Raw genomic sequence first — 22,381 nt, 5'->3', positions numbered from 1 at the left:
GAGTGGGATACATGCCAAAAGTCCCGGGGAAAAATCTGGATTTGACGCAAAGCAGCGTTTTAAGGGCAGAAATCACATTGAATGCTAAATGACAGGCCTAAAGTGCTTTCAAACATCTTGCATGTGTATACATCAATCAGGTAGTGTAATTAAGGTACTGCTTCACACTGACACACCAAACTCACCGTGTAACGCACCGCAAACAGCTGTTTGTGTAGTGACGGCCGTGCTGGACTGGTGCGCACCATGGCGAGAGTGCAGGTTTTGGTGGCTTTACAGCCCATATGGTCGCCTGGCTGATGTAGCTGAATGACAGAACAGTGACTGTCCAGCTGATCAAATTTGGTCTGACCACAATGAGGCAACGACCTTATTATCGTGGGTGTGCCCCCCGAGACACTCATCTAGGCGCCGGTCATTGCTTCATTGTGATACGCAAGCCCCTTCACCACGGCAAGGTAATGATCACGAAGGGGAATGGGCGCATGTACATGCCTTTTCTTTTGTTGTTGCAGCTGCCCGCAGTGCAGCCAGAAAAATTAGGCAGTCATGTACACGCACCAGAAAAATTATTACAGCGGCCGCTGCTAGCAGCGGCCTAAAAAATTCAGCAATCTGCCTGGAGTCCCGGACCCTGTTGGTGGTGGTGGAGAAGGTAGTCAAGCGGCCTGCAGGCAGACATGCTGTGTGGAGGGACTGGGAGCGACTTAGTCTTCTTGGGGCAGCCCAGGCAGCCAGTCACATGGCGTGCAGGCAGAGATGCTGTGTGTGCGGGGACTGACTTAGTCTTGGGGCGGGCAGCAGCCCTCCGGGATCCATGCCTCATTCATTTTGATAAAGGTGAGGTACTTAACACTTTTGTGACTTAGGCGACTTCTCTTCTCTGTGACAATGCCTCCAGCTGCGCTGAAGGTCCTTTCTGACAGGACGCTTGCGGCAGGGCAGGAGAGAAGTTGGATGGCAAATTGGGACAGCTTTGGCCACAGGTCAAGCCTGCGCACCCAGGCGTTGGTGGAGGGTGGATCCGGAAGGGCTACGGCGAGGCGTTGGACTAAAGAACGTCCGCATGTCCGACATCACCATGAGATCGCTGGAGCGTCCTGTCTTTGGCTGCGTGGACACGGGAGGAGGATTAGTGGCAGTGGTACCTTGCTGGCGTTGTGCTGTCACATCACCCTTAAAGGCATTGTAAAGCATAGTTGACAGCTGGTTCTGCATGTGCTGCATCCTTTCCACCTTCCGGTGAGTCGGTAACAGGTCTGCCACTTTGTGCCTGTACCGAGGGTCTAGTAGTGTGGCCACCCAGTACAGCTCATTCCCCTTGAGGTTTTTTATACGGGGGTCCCTCAACAGGCAGGACAGCATAAAAGACGACATCTGCACAAAGTCGGATCCAGTACCCTCCATCTCCTCTTGCTCTTCCTCAGTGACGTCAGGTAAGTCAACCTCCTCCCCCCAGCCGCGAACAATACCACGGGAAGGTTGAGCAGCACAAGCCCCCTGCGACGCCTGCTGCGGTTGTTCTCCTGCCGCTGTCCCCTCCTCCTCCTCCTCCTCCTCCTCCTCCTCCCCCAAAGAAACACCTTGCTCATCATCCTCTGAGTCTGACTCGTCTTCTGCACACGACTTCTCTTCTTCCTCCTCCTCCCCCCTCTGTGCTGCCGCAGGTGTTGAGGAAACAGCTGGGTCTGATGAAAATTGGTCCCATGCCTGTTCCTGCCGTAACGGTTCCTGGTCACGCTCATTCACAGCTTCATCCGCCACTCTACGCACAGCACGCTCCAAGAAGTATGCGTAGGGAATTAAGTCGCTGATGGTGCCCTCACTGCGGCTCACCAGGTTGGTCACCTCCTCAAACGGCCGCATGAGCCTGCATGCATTTTTCATCAGTGTCCAGTTGTCGGGCCAGAACATCCCCATCTTCTCAGACTGTTTCATTCTACTGTAGTTGTAGAGGTAGTGGGTCACGGCTTTCTTCTGTTCTAGCAGGCGGGAGAACATGAGCAGGGTCGAGTTCCAGCGAGTCGGGCTATCGCAAATGAGGCGTCTCACCGGCATGTTGTTTTTGCGCTGAATTTCCGCAAAGCGTGCCATGGCTGTGTAAGACCGCCTCAAATGCCCACAGAACTTCCTGGCCTGCTTCAGGACATTCGCTAAGCCAGGGTACTTTGCCACAAATCTTTGAACCACTAGATTCATGACGTGCCATGCAGGGTATGTGTGTCAGCTTCCCCATATGCAAAGCGGCAAGCAGATTGCTGCCGTTGTCGCACACCACGTTGCCTATCTCCAGGTGGTGCGGGGTCAGCCACTCATCCACCTGTTTCTTAAGAGCAGCCAGGAGAGCTGCTCCAGTGTGACTCTCCGCTTTGAGACAAGACATGTCTAAGATGGCGTGACACCGTCTTACCTGGCATGCAGCATAGGCCCTGCGGAGCTGGGGCTGTGTAGCTGGAGAGGAGAACTGCCACTCAGCCAAGGAGGAGGAGGACAGCGAAGAGCATGTAGCAGGAGGAGAGGAGGTGGCAGGAGGCCTGCCTGCAAGCCGTGGAGGTGTCACAATTTGGTCCGCTGCGCCCTGCTTGCCATCGTTCACCACCAGGTTCACCCAATGGGCTGTGTAGGTAATGTAGCGGCCCTGCCCGTGCTTGGCAGACCAGGCATCCGTGGTCAGGTGTACCCTTGACCCAACGCTCTTCGCAAGAGATGACACCACTTGCCTCTCAACTTCACGGTGCAGTTGGGGTATGGCCTTTCTCGAAAAATAAGTGCGGGCTGGCGTCTTCCACTGCGGTGTTCTGATGGCCACAAATTTACGGAAGGCCTCAGAGTCCACCAGCCGGTATGGTAACAGCTGCCGAGCTAACAGTTCCGCCACGCCAGCTGTCAGACGCCGGGCAAGGGGGTGACTGGCCGAAATTGGCTTCTTCCGCTCAAACATTTCCTTCACGGACACCTGACTGCTGCTGTGGGCAGAGGAGCAGGAACCGCTCAAGGGCAGAGGTGGAGTGGAGGAGGGTGCCTGTGAAGGTGGAAGGGAGAAAGCGGCAGAAGCAGATAATGCACCTGATGGAGGAGGAAGAGGAGAAGGAGGGTGGCTTTGCTTTTGTGTGCTGCTGCTGCTTTTGCTCAGGTGGCCATCCCATTGCTGTTTGTGCCTTTTCTCCAGGTGCCTTCGTAAGGCACTTGTCCCTACGTGAGTGTTGGCCTTTCCACGGCTCAATTTTTGTTGGCAGAGCGAACAGATGGCTTTGGTCCGATCTGAGGCACACACATTAAAAAATTTCCACACCGCTGAGCCACCCTGGGATGTGGGCACTATGGGGACCTCAGCAGCTGATGCTGAAGGGCAAGTTGGCTGGCTGTACATAGGTGGCGATACATGGTGCCGGACTCTGCCACCAGCTGTTTCTGACGAAGAGCTGCCCCAGCTTCTTTCAGCAACTTCTCTCCTCCTACTACTCTCTGACTCCCCCTCTGAACTGTCCCCCTCTTCATCTCCTCTATTGGGAACATACAGAGGATCCCTATTACCGTCATCATCGTAGTCATCCTGCCCAGCTTCGCTTGCCTCAGACAAATCCAAACTTGCACCATCAGTAGGTCCTTCATCCTCCTGACACGTTACATCCATAGTGTTGCCGCGTAACTCAGACATATGAGCTGGTGAAAATTCATCTGGCTGTAACAACAATGGCTGTGCATCAGTGATTTCACCACTAAATAATTCTTGCGAAGTGTCAAATGCAGCGGAAGTGGTGCTAGTAGTAGCGCTGGTGGCTGAGCAAGATGAGGTGTTCTGTGTCGCTAAATACTCAACCACGTCCTGACAATCTTGGGAGGTGATGGGACGTGCCTTCTTCCGAGCACTGTACTGTGGGCCAGGTCCACACGAAATTACATTTACACGGCCTCGCGCAGACCTGCCGGGTGGCCTTCCTCTGGCACTACCTCTTCCTCTACCTGTTTTGTCCATATCGGGTATGCACGGAGTGGTATATCACACTGCGTGCACTCACGTAGGTAGGTGGGTTCACTTAACTGCACAGGTATGCGCACTGATGCGGTGGGTTCACTGAACAGAACAGGTATACAGTGGTGGGTTCACAGAACAGGTATGCAGTGGCAGGTTCACTGAACACAACAGGTCTGCAGTGGCAGGTTCACTGAACACAACAGGTATGCAGTGGCGGGTTCACTGAACAGGTATACAGTGGTGGGTCCACTGAACAGAACAGGTATGCAGTGGCGGGTTCACTAAACAGAACAGGTATACAGTGGCGGGTTCACAGAACAGGTATGCAGTGGCAGGTTCACTGAACACAACAGGTATGCAGTGGCGGGTTCACTGAACAGGTATACAGTGGCGGGTCCACTGAACAGAACAGGTATGCAGTGGCGGGTTCACTAAACAGAACAGGTATACAGTGGCGGGTTCACTAAACAGAACAGGTATACAGTGGCGGGTTCACAGAACAGGTATGCAGTGGCAGGTTCACTGAACACAACAGGTATGCAGTGGCGGGGGTCACTAAACAGGTATACAGTGGCGGGTCCACTGAACAGAACAGGTATGCAGGGGCGGGTTCACTGAACAGGTATGCAGTGGTGGGTTCACAGCACAGGTATGCAGTGGTGGGTTCAATGAACAGGTATAAGTGACGGGTCCACTGAACAGAACAGGTATGCAGTGGCAGGTCCACTGAACAGGTATGCAGTGGTGGGTTCACAGCACAGGTATGCAGTGGTGGGTTCACAGAACAGGTATGCAGTGGTGGGTTCACAGCACAGGTATGCAGTGGTGAGTTCAATGAACAGGTATACAGTGGCGGGTCCACTGAACAGAACAGGTATGCAGTGGCAGGTTCACTGAACAGGTATGCAGTGGTGGGTTCACAGCACAGGTATGCAGTGGTGGGTTCACAGAACAGGTATGCAGTGGTGGGTTCACAGCACAGGTATGCAGTGGTGGGTTCAATGAACAGGTATACAGTGGCGGGTCCACTGAACAGAACAGGTATGCAGTGGCAGGTTCACTGAACAGGTATGCAGTGGTGGGTTCACAGCACAGGTATGCAGTTGTGGGTTCACAGAACAGGTATGCAGTGGTGGGTTCACAGCACAGGTTTGCAGTGGTGGGTTCAATGAACAGGTATACAGTGGCGGGTCCACTGAACAGAACAGGTATGCAGTGGCAGGTTCACTGAACAGGTATGCAGTGGCAGGTTCACTGAACAGGTATGCAGTGGTGGGTTCACAGCACAGGTATGCAGTGGTGGGTTCACAGAACAGGTATGCAGTGGTGGGTTCACAGCACAGGTATGCAGTGGTGGGTTCAATGAACAGGTATACAGTGGCGGGTCCACTGAACAGAACAGGTATGCAGTGGCAGGTTCACTGAACAGGTATGCAGTGGTGGGTTCACAGCACAGGTATGCAGTGGTGGGTTCACAGAACAGGTATGCAGTGGTGGGTTCACAGCACAGGTATGCAGTGGTGGGTTCACTGAACAGGTATGCAGTGGTGGGTTCACAGCACAGGTATGCAGTGGTGGGTTCACAGAACAGGTATGCAGTGGTGGGTTCACAGCACAGGTATGCAGTGGTGGGTTCAATGAACAGGTATATAGTGGCGGGTCCACTGAACAGAACAGGTATGCAGTGGCAGGTTCACTGAACAGGTATGCAGTGGTGGGTTCACAGCACAGGTATGCAGTGGTGGGTTCACTGAACAGGTATGCAGTGGTGGGTTCACAGCACAGGTATGCAGTGGTGGGTTCACAGCACAGGTATGCAGTGGTGGGTTCACAGCACAGGCATGCAGTGGTGGGTTCAATGAACAGGTATACAGTGGCGGGTCCACTGAACAGAACAGGTATGCAGTGGCAGGTTCACTGACAGGTATGCAGTGGTGGGTTCACAGCACAGGTATGCAGTGGTGGGTTCACAGCACAGGTATGCAGTGGTGGGTTCACAGCACAGGTATGCACTGGTGGGTTCACAGAACAGGTATGCACTGGTGGGTTCACAGAACAGGTATGCAGCCAGACAGGAACAAGTTAAGCCTAACTAATCTTTCCCTGAGAGACAGTCTGCAGCAGCTCGCCCTACTCTCACTAACGCAGGCAGCACACGAGTGACCGTAATGGCCGCCGCTGCCTGCCTTATATAAGGGTGGGTGGGGCTCCAGGGGCTAGTGTAGCCTAATTGGCTACACTGGGCCTGCTGACTGTGATGTAGAGGGTCAAAGTTGACCCTCCATGTGCATTATGGGGCGAACCGAACTTCCGCAAAGGTTCGCCTGTGGGGCGCGAACGCGAACCATTGAAGTTCGCATGCAACCGTTCGCAGGCGAACCGTTCGGCCCAACTCTAGCTGGCACTGCCTATCAAGCACAGCCTCTGTTGCTAATCAGATCCCCCCTAAATCCCTCCTGCGCTCTGCCAGACCCCATAAATCACAGCCGCGCTGTGCGGCTGTGTTTACCTTCCGAACGTCAGTCTCGGCGCTCCCCCCGCCTCCTGCAGAGCTCCGGTCCCCGCCAGCGTCCCTTCCCTCCAATCAGCGTGGAGAGAAGGGACGTGGGCCGGGACCGGAACAATACAGGAGGCGGGGGAGAGCGGAGACTGACGTTAGAAAGTTAAACACAGCCGCTGCTGACACGCTGCGTGTCGGCAGCGCGGCTGAGATTTATGGGGTCTGGCTGAGCGCAGGGGGGATTTAGGGGGGATCTGATTAGCAACAGAGGCTGGGTTCGATAGGCAGAGCCAGCCTCTGTAGGGGGATTTTTTTGTGAGAACCCCACCTCGGGTCCTCTTTAACCGAAGCTACAAAAAATGTTTCACTTACCTGGGGCTTCCACCAGCCCCCTGCAGATGTCCTGTGCCTGCGCCGTCACTCACCGCTCATCCGGTCTTTTGCCGTGGCTCAGTTTCATTTTCAGAAGTGTGCCTCGCTCGCGCTTCCGTCCCTGTGGCTGTCTTGCTCCTGTGCAGTACACATGCATAGTACTACCCGTGTGTATGTACATAGTACGCGTACTGTGCAGGCCCAAGACGGCCACATGGACGGGGGCGTGATTAGGGACGCGCGTGGGCAGGGCAGTGCAGGCGATTGCTCGGCGACTGATCAGTCACCGAAAACAAAACTGAGCCACGGTGGGAGACCGGGATGATCAGTGAGTGAAGGCGTGGGCACAGGACGCCGTCACTCACTGATGCAGGTTGCTGGTGGAAGCTCCAGGTAAGTGAAACTTTTTTTTTTTTTTTAGCTTTAGTTAAGGATCCCTTTAAAGAGAGTCTGAAGCGAGAATAAATCTCGCTTCAGAGCTCATAGTTAGCAGGGGCATGTGTGCCCCTGCTATACCGCCGCTATCGCGCCGCTAAACGGGGGTCCCTTCACCCCCAAATCCCCTCGGTGCAGCGGGGGAGCGCTTCCTGGTTGGGGCAGGGCTAACCGCCGCAGCCCTGCCCCACGCGCGTCTGTCAGCGCGTATCTCCTCCTCTCCCCCGCCCCTCTCAGTCTTCCTTCACTGAGAGGGGCGGGGGAGAGGCGGCGATGCGCCGCTGATAGACGCGACTGGAGGCAGGGCTGCAGCCGTTAGCCCTGCCTCCAGGAACGAACAAGTCTGCGACTAAGTCTTGCGGGGGTGGGTTTGGGGGTGAAGGGACCCCCGTTTAGCGGCGCAATAGCGGTGGTTTAGCAGGGGCACACATGCCCCTGCTAACTATGAGCTCTGAAGCGAGATTTATTCTGGCTTCAGAGTCTCTTTAAGCTGCATGAGGCAAAGAGTAATAGTATACAACCATGCAGAAGAGTCTAGAGAACAAAGGTCACTACAGGGTCAGTTATATCCATTGTAAGATGGAAAAGTGGACATAGATTTATCTGCATAACTTGGAGTAACCAATGCAGCACGATGAAAGACTATGCAGCACCTTTAGTTACATCACTGCCCTAGTGAGCTAAATCCTCTGAACAAGGTACAGAAAACTCCATAATTGCTACAGCGGCACCATATTGTGTGGGACAGCACTGCTGCATTGTTCTACTTATTTTGGACCTTTTACTTATTTTGGACCACATTTTCTGAATAGGGTATCAGTAAATGCACAAGCAAATGGTTCCTGTGTTAAAGGATTTCTGAGGTGAAAAATTAAGTGTAGCTTTACTTACTTGGGGCTTCTTCCAGCTTCTAGAAATCATTTGTGTCCCTTGCCGCAGCTTCGGTCTTCTCCTGGGTCCTGCTGGCAGCCTCTCCAGAGAGGATTCTCATTGGTTCACTGATGAGTGGTGGACCAATAAGAATACTCCCTGTTGCTAGGGAGGATTCTCATTTGTTTTTTTTGCAATCGAGTCCCCTGCAGTGTACCAACTGGTGGTGGATGGTGGCAAGTGAAGCGGACGGGTGGTGATGCCAGGGGGCCGGATCAGCAGGTAATGTGAAGAACGTGGCAGGGACTTGTGATGGAACACAGCGTGTCCCTAGCAGATACACTGTAAACCCCTCGTATCCGGTCTATAGCGGCCTGCACCTCAGTTTCTTGTTTAGAACATTCTATAGTTGTATTATTATTATTGATTTATAAAGCTCCCACATATTCCGTGGCCCTGTACAAAGTAAGAAACAAACATGGGATACATAATACTACAGACAATGGTATACACCAATATACAAAATACAGAGTTGGTACAAAATACAGAATTGGTAATTACAGTGACAAAAGTAACAGAATAAATAAAATGTGTAACAAATTCCAAGACAAACGGGTGAGGGAGCCCTGCCCTTGTGAGCTTACAATCTAAAGGATCAATGTCTACTTTTCCTTCTTACAATGTATATAACTGTGCTGAAATACATGTATTTGTAGGCTTCGTATTTAAAGGGACTCCGAGCAGTGATTAAAAACAAAATCTGAACTTACCTGGGGCTTTCTCCAGCCCACCGTAGGTCGGGAGGTCCCTTGGCGTCCTCCTGGCTCCTCTCCCGGTCCCTCCGCAGAAATGACACTCGGCGGCTCCCGGCAACTCCGGGACTGAGTGTCGGGCTCCCTCTTCCTGAAAGATGATGTTTAATCGCGCATGCGCAGTACTGTCAAGCCGGCCGGCGTGATGACGACTAACGTCCTCTTTCAGGAAGAGGGAGCCCGACACATGGTCCCGGTGTCGCCAGGTGCCATTTCTGCGGAGGGACTTGGAGAGCAGCCAGGAGGACGCCGGGGGACCTCCCGACCTACGGTGGGCTGGAGAAAGCCCCAGGTAAGTTCAGATTTTGTTTTTAATCACTGCTCGGAGTCCCTTTAACACCTTGATGTATCTCCCATTGGGTTTGATTCACTAAATTCTACAGGTAGACAGCACGTGGCAATTTTACAGTTGTCTAGGACAAAACAAAGGGACCAGGAATATTAAAATACACTAAAAATAGCTGAAGAATGGGAGGTAGGGGTAGACTTACCTTCCCAATGAAGACATGAATTTAGGAAAAAATGTATTGTATACGCCACAAAACAATGCATTGCGTTTCGCAACTAATTTGCAGGGATGTCAAACGGGTCCTTTGAGGGCCAAGATTCTCACACATTTTTGGTGCAGCTCAAATTCATTTATGGGTCGGAATCAGGAAAGGTGTGGTCCATCAGGTAGAACACATTCCTCTCTTTCTCAGTCCATCCTAAACACTGGCATGGATCTGCACAAACAAGCACGAAGATATCCTGCGCTCCAAGTAGTGCTGCACACTCAAAGGATGGCTCTCCTTTACACATTCAGCACCCCGCAGCGCTCCGACAAGGGTGATTGGCAGAAGTACTGAAAGAAGATGAAGCGCGCCATAGTGCATTAAATGTGGAGGAGATTTTATTACCAATTAAAAGTTTATACTCACAAACATGAGTGATAAAAATCACATCTCAGCGGAATGCCAGCCGCTTGCCTCTACAGTGGGGGATGACGCGCTGTGGCCAGCAGCGCGATTTCCGATGACTGGGAATCCGTCTCACTGGGAGGTGGGCGTCGCTGGAGTGTCAATCGGCGTGTGACGTCATTACGCGTTTCGGCGCGCATCGCCTTCGTCAGATGACGTCTCACGTCTGCGGGGGGCAACACATAGCGTCACTCTAGAGGTCGCCTTGGCGACCAGGAAGCTAAAATAAACTTTATTGTCCGGAGGACAACGGCGGGAGGCGTAGGGACGCAATAGTGCTGTAGGCTTATGGCAGCGCGTCATTCTCCCCAGTATAAAAACATTACATTGGAGGAACATGTATTACTTCAGATGGTCTGGCACACACAATTACAGTTCAATAATTTACATAGGCAAATCAACATTTTGCATCAGCATACTTAAGCCAAACTGAATAATACGATTATAGCACATATAGCAAACTTTGTAGCACAATAGTGCTGAAAATAAGAGCAATTTCCGGTGACCGAATTAGCCTATTAGGAAGCTGCAGGAATAAGATGTTATTGGGTTCTAGATGGCCACAATCCAAACATCACATCTAATTGTATAAACTACAATATAGCAGGATCCAAAGAACTCATATTAATACCTGCCAGATTCTTAACATATTAGGTCATGAATAACAAATCATTCTATAAAATCATTCTATAAACCATTCTATAAAAACCACATTATTTGGTTCGTATCTAAAAACAACCAACAGGAGAATTCCTAAATGACCTCTATTTTGGGGGGAGGGTTTTATTATATATGTATAAGAGGACCGGGGGAGTTCTTTACGATGTATAACCTGCCCCAGCTGGCTTGTAGGGCCAAGGGGTGTAGGGGAATGGGGGGAGTTGAAAAGGGAGGGGTATTATTATGGGTTTACTGGGGTCCTACCGCTGGGACCACGGTGAGGACAGAGGAAACAGGGGGGGGGGGGAGGAGGGGTGGGAGGTAGATGGGTTGGAAGGGATAGGGAGAATAAAAGGGGGGGGGGAAGGAAAGAAAGGGGGGGGGGGAAAGGGGTTCCCATGGGACCATGTCATGGCAGCCAAAGGGATAAGAAATATAATAAAAATAGTAGCAGAAATGTACACTAGATGAGGGTGGTGAGTATACCGTATAATAGGCATGGTCCATAGTAGATTGCCTCCCCTCCATTGTATTTATATATATATATATATGTTTACATTTCCCTTATTTTTATTATATTTCTTATCCCTTCTACCTCCCCCCCCTCCCCCCCCCGCCCCCCGTTTCCTCTGTCCTCACCGTGGTCCCAGCGGTAGGACCCCAGTAAACCCATAATAATACCCCTCCCTTTTCAACTCCCCCCATTCCCCTACACCCCTTGGCCCTACAAGCCAGCTGGGGCAGGTTATACATCGTAAAGAACTCCCCCGGTCCTCATATACATATGTAATAAAACCCTCCCCCCAAAATAGAGGTCATTTAGGAATTCTCCTGTTGGTTGTTTTTAGATACGAACCAAATAATGTGGTTTTTATAGAATGGTTTATAGAATGATTTTATAGAAGGATTTGTTATTTATGACCTAATATGTTAAGAATCTGGCAGGTATTAATATGAGTTCTTTGGATCCTGCTATATTGTAGTTTATACAATTAGATGTGATGTTTGGATTGTGGCCATCTAGAGCCCAATAACATCTTATTACTGCAGCTTCCTAATAGGCTAATTCGGTCACTGGAAATTGCTCTTATTTTCAGCACTATTGTGCTACAAAGTTTGCTATATGTGCTATAATCGTATTATTCAGTTTGGCTTAAGTATGCTGATGCAAAATGTTGATTTGCCTATGTAAATTATTGAACTGTAATTGTGTGTGCCAGACCATCTGAAGTAATACATGTTCCTCCAATGTAATGTTTTTATACTGGGGAGAATGACGCGCTGCCATAAGCCTACAGCACTATTGCGTCCCTACGCCTCCCGCCGTTGTCCTCCGGACAATAAAGTTTATTTTAGCTTCCTGGTTGCCAAGGTCTAAAGCGACGCTATATGTTGCCCCCCGCAGGCGTGAGACGTCATCTGACGAAGGCGCTGCGCGCCGAAACGCGTAATGACGTCACACGCCGATTGACACTCCAGCGACGCCCACCTCCCAGTGAGACGGATTCCCAGTCATCGGAAACCGCGCTGCTGGCCACAGCGCGTCATCCCCCACTGTAGAGGCAAGCGGCTGGCATTCCGCTGAGATGCGATTTTTATCACTCATGTTTGTGAGTATAAACTTTTAATTGGTAATAAAATCTCCTCCACATTTAATGCACTATGGCGCGCTTCATCTTCTTTCAGTACTACTGGCATGGATCTGGACCTCCAGGCCTGGAGTTCGACACCTTTGAACTAGAGTAACTGATTATGAGCTTTTAGCAGGTGCCGTGCCTGCTAAAGCTGAACAGGGATGCTGTCACGAGTAGATTCGAGTGGCCTAAGCACTCGAACTCGTGATTCAAATGAGCAATAATTAATGCAGGTGAGGAGCGGGACATAAGGGGTTATTTACCCATAAGGCTGCGTGCTCCCTGCGCTCCAAATAGGATCCATACGTGTCCTATTCATCGCATTACAAGCCTCGCTGCAGGCACTTCTTCCGGCTTGAAGGAGGAAGTGCCCGCAGTGCCTGCAGCGAGGCTTGTAACGCAAAGAATAGGACGCGTGTGGATCCTATTTGGAGCGCAGGGAACACGCAGCCTTTTGGGTAAATAACCCCTTATGTCCCGCTCCTCACCTGCATTAATTATTGCTCATTTGAATCACGAGTTCGAGTGCTTAGGCCACTCGAATCTACTCGTGACAGCATCCCTGAAGCTGAATACTCAAGAAGATGGATCCCAGCAACCTCTCACGACGAATGCTCCTCAATCAATCTTCCTGGCTTTGCTTGTATGCGACAGCGCACGATGGGTGCGAAGGAGATTTCAAGCGTTCGCGGTACTTTGCATAGGAGGTGTCAGGAATCATAAAGTCCGATCCACCGTGACGATAGTTATCGTTGCGTGTTTCTAAGCATCAGTCGCGTAATCACACACCTGTATCAACATCACGAGTTTGCTGAAACGAGCACTCATCGCTCAAATAATCACCAGTCGTCGGAAAAATCATCAGAAAAATTGTGTAGTGGGTATGGGCCTTAAGAGCTGGTAATAATCAGTTACTTTTAAATGTCTGAGGAAGCTGGTGAAATACCTGTGAAACTCATCTCATTGTTTTGTGGTGTATGCAATAAAACTTTACCTGAATTAGCCAATTTGAGTCTTCACTGGGGAGGTAAGTCCGCCACTACCTCTCATTTTTAATGTGAACCTGAGGTGCTTTGGGGGTGGGGGGGGGGCAGATGGGGAAAAAGAGGCATGTTCTCTGCCTTATGACATGCCTTTGTGTCCCCACACCTCCACTCTCTGCCCCTCCACCGCCGCGCTATAGCCCCCCCGAGCTTAGCGAAAATATTTGTCGCTATCTCGGAAGTAAACATGTGGGAGAGGGATTCCCTTTTCAAAATGCCAGCCAGGGGTGTTCCTGCAGGGTTTCCAGAGCTGCCATTGGGCAGCTCTCTCTCCCTCGCCGCGCCCCCTGCTGCTCCCCCGCTTCCCTGCACGCTGTGAATGAGAGAATTAATCTCTCATTCCGGCGCCGTGACTCAGAGATCACGAAAGTGAAAGTGGGCTAGTGCGGCCCACAGGAACGGCGGATTTGAAGGCTACCTGATCCACTCAGCCCCCCAGGTAGCCTAGTTTTTTTTTTTTATTTCATGAGCCCACCTCTGGCTCTCTTTAAAGAGAACCAGAGACGAAGCACCCTCATGTATTTTATTACATTTAGCAGTGGGAACATGACCGTAAACACCTACCCTGCTTTTAGTTTCATTGTTATCTGCTTAATTAGTCTATTAGCAGCTGTGATAAGAATCCCCGACTGGCTCAGTCTAGGTTTGACCTGGAATCATTATAGCTGAGTCACTCCTCTGTGGAGTCTTTTCAAGCCCAAGCCTGCCACCTCTGGTCTCAGATTTCCTTCTTTGCATAATGTTAAGCTTGGGGGTGTAATCTCCACAGTCAGCATACAACACATAAGCTGACGTGAAGGAGGTACACACACCAGCACAAGGGATCAGGATATCCCCAGTTTAGTGGAGGAGAGGACTGACTCCAATAGGAGATTGTGGTGCACAGAGCCGGTGCAGATCTGAACAGCCACAAACACTTTCGTAATAACGTCTCAGCGCAAAGTAGCGCTGAGCGCATAAACCAGGACTGAGGAGATCAGGACAGGTAGACAGAATGAACGCTTGCTAGCTAGCGATTACTTAGCGACAGCAAGCGTCCAAAACCAGACAGACTGGAATGAGGCAGCCAATGCGTTGCGGCGATGGCGTGCCTCACAAAGACAGGACAGGAGAGACAGGAAATAGCAGGATCGAGATAGATGAACGTAACACAGATAAATATACAATAAGTATGTTTTCCTAGCGTATTACAATTACAGCTATCAATGAAACTATTCGTAACGTCTGACTAACATATGTATATATTGGCAATGAACCGATATATGACATAAGCAGGAACTCTGACTAAGACTGAAGTAATACAGGGAACAGGACTCAGAAGGATTCGCTATCTCTTCGCAGAGATGAACGCAATCCACAAACAGGACCAGGAACAGGATTCAGAAGGATTAGTTATCTCTTCGCAGAGATGAACGCAATCCACAAACAGGACCAGGAACAGGATAACTAGCTCAGCACGGGTGTTCACGATACGCGCAAACTACCAAAACGTGCTGGAAAACTGACTAACTGAACACAGGAAATAAACAGTTCGTGTACGTATATATCAGCGACACTGATATATTAACGTAACACGAATACAAGGAAAATAACAAAATGCGCAAGTATGCGTATATATTGGCGATGAACCAATATATGACACAAGACAAGCAAGTAGCAACTTCTAGAACAAGAGCAGAACTAGGAGGACTCGCTGACCCCTTCGCAGGAGTCAGCGCAGTCCACACGGACCAGGAACGAGGTGGGGCACGAGCAGAGTAACAGATAGAGTCTGAAACTATGATAGCCCATGAGGCATTGCAGGAAGCAGTTCTTTATACTGAGGTCATCCAATGGGAGCAGACCTGCAGACTCCCACACAAGTGAATGGTAATTAATCACAGGCTGATAGCAGGAAAAGGCAGACAATGATATGCAGCCTGCAGGAAAGGGACTGCCCCTCCACTGCAGCAGACAATGTTTGTTTACACAAAAGCATATTAAACTGTCATTAACTTAAGAGCGACTGCAGATGGAATCAGCAACTAGTTTAAGTGCAAACCAAACTATGCAAGCAAATGCATGTAATGACATTAGAACTGTTTGGTTTGCAATACCACTGCAGTCAGCAGTAAACGCTGCAGAAGCGATCATAACAGTACCCCCTCCCTTAAACGCGGCCTCTGGACGCCTATGAAAACTGACATATTTCTCCTGAACCACCCAAACCAAAAAATCAGAAGTGGGAAATCCAGCAAACTGATCTGACTGAAAATTCATGAAGGTCGGATCCGTCCGACAAAACCAAATTCCCAAATCAGTCTCACCAAAACTAGACCAATTGGAACCAAAACCTACCGAACCATGCCCGTCAGCACTACAAGCCTCAGTGTGATACCCATCAGAACCACGACTTCCAGAGAAAAGCCCCCAGAAACTCTCTGAGCGATACCCACCGCCTTCCCGGGACCGTCCAAAAACGCCAAAGCCTTTGCAATGCCCACCGGAACTGTCCCCACCAACACAAAACCCACCGTTGAACCAGTCCAAGGTACCAGGACAAGTTTCCTTAGAGATCTCCCAGAACACTTGGAAGCTCCAAAGAGATCCCCACAGGTCAGAACGCCCCTTAGGCTCACATGGAGAACTATCAAGAACCCCTATGGAACCCAGGGCAACTCTAGAGTCAGGGTCACAAGGACAAACATCAAGATCAGGGTTTTTAGGGACCAGAACCATCTCTGGGCATGCAGGCCAACCGGCAACATCAGAACATGTCTCCACTAGGGAAGCGTGTGAGCACGCCAACACAGACACACTTGGGCACTCTGGCATACGAAGCACATCTGGGCACACCGGCACAAGAGAGACTTCTGGGCATGTCAAGGAACTGCAAACCTCAAAGTCAGTCAAGGTAAGACCGAAACCAGGACTGGGCAAAAAAAAATCATCATGACTAGACTTCACAGTTACTGGATTCTCACTAAAAAATGCAGGATCAGACTTAGATGTCTCTGATTCCAGCAAAGTTATTAACAAATCATGTTCAGGGGCATTTACAAGACAGGACAAATCTTCTGATGTATGCACCGAACTAGACAGGGTTCCCATAACTTCTTCTGGACTAGACAGAGACTCATCAAATACACTGGATTGGAGCTCATGAAGGGCTGCAAAACAAGTCAGTAGTGCAGCAATCCCCACTGAACTAGGCAAAACTGAGTAACTCACTGGACAGGAAGGGGACTCAGGAACTTCTGCCACACCGGCCAGAGAACCAGAATTTTCCAGGATACAGGGCTGGGTTTCAGAAACACTCATTAACCCGGACTGAAATTCTGAGATTTCTATTATTTTTTCCAGCGAGTCAGAATTATCCATGTTACAGGGCAAGACTTTTGAAACATTCAGAGGACAGGGCTGGAGTTCCTCGGCTGTTACAACACTGGAGAGGGACTCAACAACATTGGTTAAATCAGACTGTGTACAGGGCAAGGTATCTAACACACTTGCTGACGAGGACAATATTTCAATGGCTTCTGCTTCGCTGGGCAGAAATTCATCAAGTTTTATTAGAGCAGACTGTAATTCCAAAACAGCTGCTAGACAAGTGAATATTACTGCAACACCAACTGAGGTAAGCAGTGCTTCAGCCTCCTCTGCTAGAGGGTTTAAAGTATCCAAAGTACTGGGTGAAGCATAAGACTCTGCGACCACAGCTTCACTGGACAGGATCACTGAACAGTCCATATTGCAGGGCAAAACCATGGAAGCACCTGCTGGACAGCATAATGATTCTGTGACCTGAGTTTCATTGGAGAGATCTACTGCACAATTCATGGTACAGGGCAAATTTATTGGAAAATTTTCTGAACAAGGTAATAATTCTGCGATTTCAGGTTCACATAGCAGATGCTCTGAGCTATTCACGAAACTAGAGCGAGGTGTAGAAACAGGAAGATCAAGACACAATGTTTGCGCATCTGAATCACCATTCATTTGTAAAATTGGAAAATTCAGATGCTGGGGTTCTGAGTTTACTAGACAGGATTGCTGGGACTCGGAAACTGATGTAGTGCATCTATTGGCATCTGCTGGATCAGACAGGAGTTGAACTTTATTAACACAGGTAATTTCTGCAGAAGTGTTTGCAGAGACAGGCAAGATTTTTCTGGTGTCTGTTTCACTAAACAAAGAGTCATGAGTACTGGCTAGGCTGGACTCGAAAGTCAGCAGGACCTCTGGGTCCTCTGCTGAGAAATTTGTGCAGGGCAAGATTAAGGAAGTATTAGTAATTTCTGTCTTACTGGGAAATAACACTGAGTTATCCATGGTACAGGGTGGAATTACAGGAACTTCAATTTCACACAAAAGGAGCTCTGAATCACTCGCTGAATCAGCCAAAGGTGCTGAAGCAGGCGAGTCCTCAGGAACTGAGGAAGTGGAACAATCTCCACTTGACAGTGTGTCTTCCCTGGTATCAACTGATTGAATTGCATAAAAATCGTCCAGAATCATTCTCCACACATCGATCAATGGAGCCACAAAGTCATACCCACACACACCAGTTTTTATTAGGTTATAGGCAGACTTAATGCATGCATTCAATACTAATTCACTTTTTGCACTGTAAAACTGACAAAATGAACTTGCATCTTTCTTCCATTCATAGACCAGAGCTTCCATCTCTCCTTTCTCAAATGGAGGATCCCATGCATATTTAACAGCTGAGCATTCCGGCTGATCATAGTTTGCAAATGTGTTAGTGGCAGAAACATACATTGGGTTATTTAGCAGGTGATTGGCCGATTTCTTATTCCTAAGGATCTCCAATACCTGTAGCAAGTATTGAACTGTAGTGTATGCAAATTTCCCTTGCTGCACGAATAAATTGATCTGTTCAATACTCTGTAATATATCTTCATAATCATATTCAGATAATTCATTTAAACAAGAACTTTTATTTTCCCTGGCTAGCAATGAAAGTTCATTAGTAGTTTCATAGGTCCATTTGACTCCCCTGAATGGTGACTGAATTTCATTATCTACTACTGGCGGAGTCTCATTACAGATCTGATGCGCAGTCGCCAAGGGCAACGACTCCGCTGATTGTAACGCTTTTCTTTTGGAGCGTTTACGTTTGGCTTTAGACCCTGCTGCCTTAGCAGAAGAAAAGTTATCAGAACAATTATCTGCTTGCTGATTATTTTTGTAGGCAGTAGAAGGAGCAGCTGATTGACAAGCTGCCAGGAGCTTATCAAAAGGGCTAGGCAAATCGGTTTTGCGCAGCCAGTTATGGATCACAAACGCTAGAAATTCCAGTGGTCTTTCTTTTAAATTGGTATGATCTAAGACATCGTAGGCCCACTGAAACAATCTTCCCTTAAATAAAACATAAACTAGCTGGGAGGCCCACGTTGAAACAGGAGTAGCCTGGAGCTCGGGATTAGCCAGGAACCTGGTACATTCAGAAAAAAACTCATTTTCTGTTTCAGAATTGAGCTTCTCAAATTTCTTAAAGGAACAGGAACCATAACAAACAGTGTCATTTTTGCTGGGAACCCCCCCCCACAATGGGGATTGGTAATGGGGCTATCATAATGTTAAGCTTGGGGGTGTAATCTCCACAGTCAGCATACAACACATAAGCTGACGTGAAGGAGGTACACACACCAGCACAAGGGATCAGGATATCCCCAGTTTAGTGGAGGAGAGGACTGACTCCAATAGGAGATTGTGGTGCACAGAGCCGGTGCAGATCTGAACAGCCACAAACACTTTCGTAATAACGTCTCAGCGCAAAGTAGCGCTGAGCGCATAAACCAGGACTGAGGAGATCAGGACAGGTAGACAGAATGAACGCTTGCTAGCTAGCGATTACTTAGCGACAGCAAGCGTCCAAAACCAGACAGACTGGAATGAGGCAGCCAATGCGTTGCGGTGATGGCGTGCCTCACAAAGACAGGACAGGAGAGACAGGAAATAGCAGGATCGAGATAGATGAACGTAACACAGATAAATATACAATAAGTATGTTTTCCTAGCGTATTACAATTACAGCTATCAATGAAACTATTCGTAACGTCTGACTAACATATGTATATATTGGCAATGAACCGATATATGACATAAGCAGGAACTCTGACTAAGACTGAAGTAATACAGGGAACAGGACTCAGAAGGATTCGCTATCTCTTCGCAGAGATGAACGCAATCCACAAACAGGACCAGGAACAGGATAACTAGCTCAGCACGGGTGTTCACGATACGCGCAAACTACCAAAACGTGCTGGAAAACTGACTAACTGAACACAGGAAATAAACAGTTCGTGTACGTATATATCAGCGACACTGATATATTAACGTAACACGAATACAAGGAAAATAACAAAATGCGCAAGTATGCGTATATATTGGCGATGAACCAATATATGACACAAGACAAGCAAGTAGCAACTTCTAGAACAAGAGCAGAACTAGGAGGACTCGCTGACCCCTTCGCAGGAGTCAGCGCAGTCCACACGGACCAGGAACGAGGTGGGGCACGAGCAGAGTAACAGATAGAGTCTGAAACTATGATAGCCCATGAGGCATTGCAGGAAGCAGTTCTTTATACTGAGGTCATCCAATGGGAGCAGACCTGCAGACTCCCACACAAGTGAATGGTAATTAATCACAGGCTGATAGCAGGAAAAGGCAGACAATGATATGCAGCCTGCAGGAAAGGGACTGCCCCTCCACTGCAGCAGACAATGTTTGTTTACACAAAAGCATATTAAACTGTCATTAACTTCAGAGCGACTGCAGATGGAATCAGCAACTAGTTTAAGTGCAAACCAAACTATGCAAGCAAATGCATGTAATGACATTAGAACTGTTTGGTTTGCAATACCACTGCAGTCAGCAGTAAACGCTGCAGAAGCGATCATAACACATACTGAGAGCTGTGATGACATGGGAGGGGCTGCTGCTGCTGAGAGAGAATCTCTGAAACAGACAAGTGTGGCTGCAATATGATCCCTGTGTGCTCTGTGTGCACTAGATACTGATGATGACTGCAGTTTCATTCCTATGAGAGACACTTCCTACAGGCAGCTGCACATCATTCCAAAATGAAAGCACATAGATGAAAGGCTGCATTTAGCCTAGATAGCAGCATAGTCTCATATAGCCTAGACCGCACATCCAGAACAACTCATATAACCCGGAAGGAGAAGGGATATGAGCCGGCGGCCATATTTGATTTTTCCTGGAGCAATAATGGATAAAAAAACACTACAAAAGGCACACCAGAGCAGCGAAATTATCAGGTAGAGCATTTATTCTTTACAAGCTATCAACTGATATGTTTATTTTGTGTAAAATGTTCATCTCTGGTTCCCTTTAAGCTGTTTTTAGTGTATTTTATTCTTCCTGGTGCCTCTGTTGTGTCCAGTTACCTATAAGTTTGTCCACCCTTGGGGGTGTACCCCTATTTTCTGATCTACAGAGAGCAACTTCTTAACCCGAGGTAGGTCGGGTCTAATCTCTCCACCTGCCTATACAGTGTTTGCCTTGGCGGTAACCCTTCCTTGTGAGTATTAATTCAAATTGATTTTATTCTATGTAACTTGACTTTAACATACTAAACTATTGTGGGCTCTCGATTTCCTTTTGTTTGTATAGATGTAACATGCATGTTGTGTGCATTATGTGAGTTGCACTATGTGTGCTATGCTGCTTCCAAAGATAACAGTATAATCAATGTGCGCTATATACGCACAGCATTTCTTAGCATTGTTCACCAGGCTTTAGTAAATGAAGCTCACTGGATCCCCAGTCTCTAGTGAACAATGGGAATAGCATGTGTAGTGTGTCAGAGTTCTTCCCTTGGACTTTAACCCGTAGATAAACATTACACCTGACCTTCAGCTCAGTCTAAAGAGTACTCTGCCAGGTCATGTGCCTTCTGCTGGAACTTAACGACTGTGTATCTTTGCAGCTCCCCTTTCTGTGGACAGAGTTCCTGATACCATAAACTCTACAGGCTCAACTCTCACCTTGGAAGCCAAGACCACGATCGCCAATTCCCAACTACAGCTATGCTTTTCTTACACTTTCCACATCGTGAAATAAAGTATAAGCTTTACATGCACGTCTGAAAATAATAAACAATATGCATATTATAATATATGCAACTTATTACACTTAGCACATTTAATAATGGGAGAAGCAAGGATTGCTGTGATTTTACAGGAAAGGATAAGACCGCAGTTGTGGTGCACCTTGTTTCAGCTGTGATTTTTAGTCTAACTTATATGGAGTCAGTTGTTTTTAGCTTCTTATTTCTGTTAATTATTTGTATATTCTCATTTTTTTTTATACAATTTAAGCAGTGTTTTATATTTAGCAGACATTGAATGACTTTATTAGCCTTTCTTCTTCATCTTATTATTTCTGATTTTTTTTTTATTTGTGTACTTTTTTGTAGTTGTGTGGGGTATTTCTTAAAATTTATATTTTTGTTGTATGTTTCTGTGATTATAATGAAGGTCTCTTTCAGATGAATGGCAAAATGTCTGGCCAACCGCTATAGCGCAACCGAATGAGAGTGTTTGTAACCACACGTGTTTCAGCGGTCTGTCTGTTGAAATGTCTAGCAGGCAGCATCAGCCGCATTGCACTGCTTGTAGTGGTAACGGACCCAAAGGGAGATGTAATTTGGGGTCTGGCGATCGCTGGATCCCCAAATTACTCTTGTGGGAGGCTTGGTTCTTCTAATGACCCTATATACTATTACTCCGTTGCTATTGCCTGATGAAGCGGGATTATACCTGTGAAACGCATTGCACTTTTGGAGTATTGTGAATAAATTGTTGTTTAGTATAAACCAACAATCTTTAGTGTCTTCTTAGAGGAGGTAAGTCCACCACTACCTCCTCTTTTTAAACATTTTTATACTACGTTGGCTCCTGTTATACATCCTAGTATACTTGCGCAGGACGCTCATCATAGCATTAGTGCTATAAGGGCGCCCCGTTTTGTTGCTGGGTGCTGAGCTTCGTGCGCCGTAGTAACCTGCTTTGGTGTTGGACGCATACAGCCCACTGCTAGCGCCTGGAAAATAAACAGGGGCAGCTGACAAGAGTCGTCCATATGAAA

The 22,381-nt window shown here is 48.2% G+C and overlaps 1 protein-coding gene across 4 annotated transcripts in view; it reads left to right on the top strand.

The window, feature by feature from the left end:
- The window catches only part of LOC137539184 (ovochymase-2-like), a 229,166-nt gene extending 207,745 nt beyond the window's left edge, over positions 1–21,421 (top strand). For all 4 annotated transcript variants that reach the window (XM_068261698.1, XM_068261699.1, XM_068261697.1 and 1 more), the window contains one exon: positions 21,222–21,421. In XM_068261698.1, coding sequence (XP_068117799.1) covers positions 21,222–21,355 — 134 coding nt within the window. In that variant the 3' untranslated portion in view covers positions 21,356–21,421. The remainder of the gene's footprint in view (positions 1–21,221) is intronic.
- Positions 21,422–22,381: the final 960 nt, after the last annotated feature.

This window comes from Hyperolius riggenbachi, chromosome 11 (genome assembly GCF_040937935.1).
Source record: "Hyperolius riggenbachi isolate aHypRig1 chromosome 11, aHypRig1.pri, whole genome shotgun sequence".
NCBI classification, from domain to species: domain Eukaryota; kingdom Metazoa; phylum Chordata; class Amphibia; order Anura; family Hyperoliidae; genus Hyperolius; species Hyperolius riggenbachi.
Note: the sequence above shows the minus strand (reverse complement) of the source record. Positions and strands in the feature narration are given on the sequence as shown.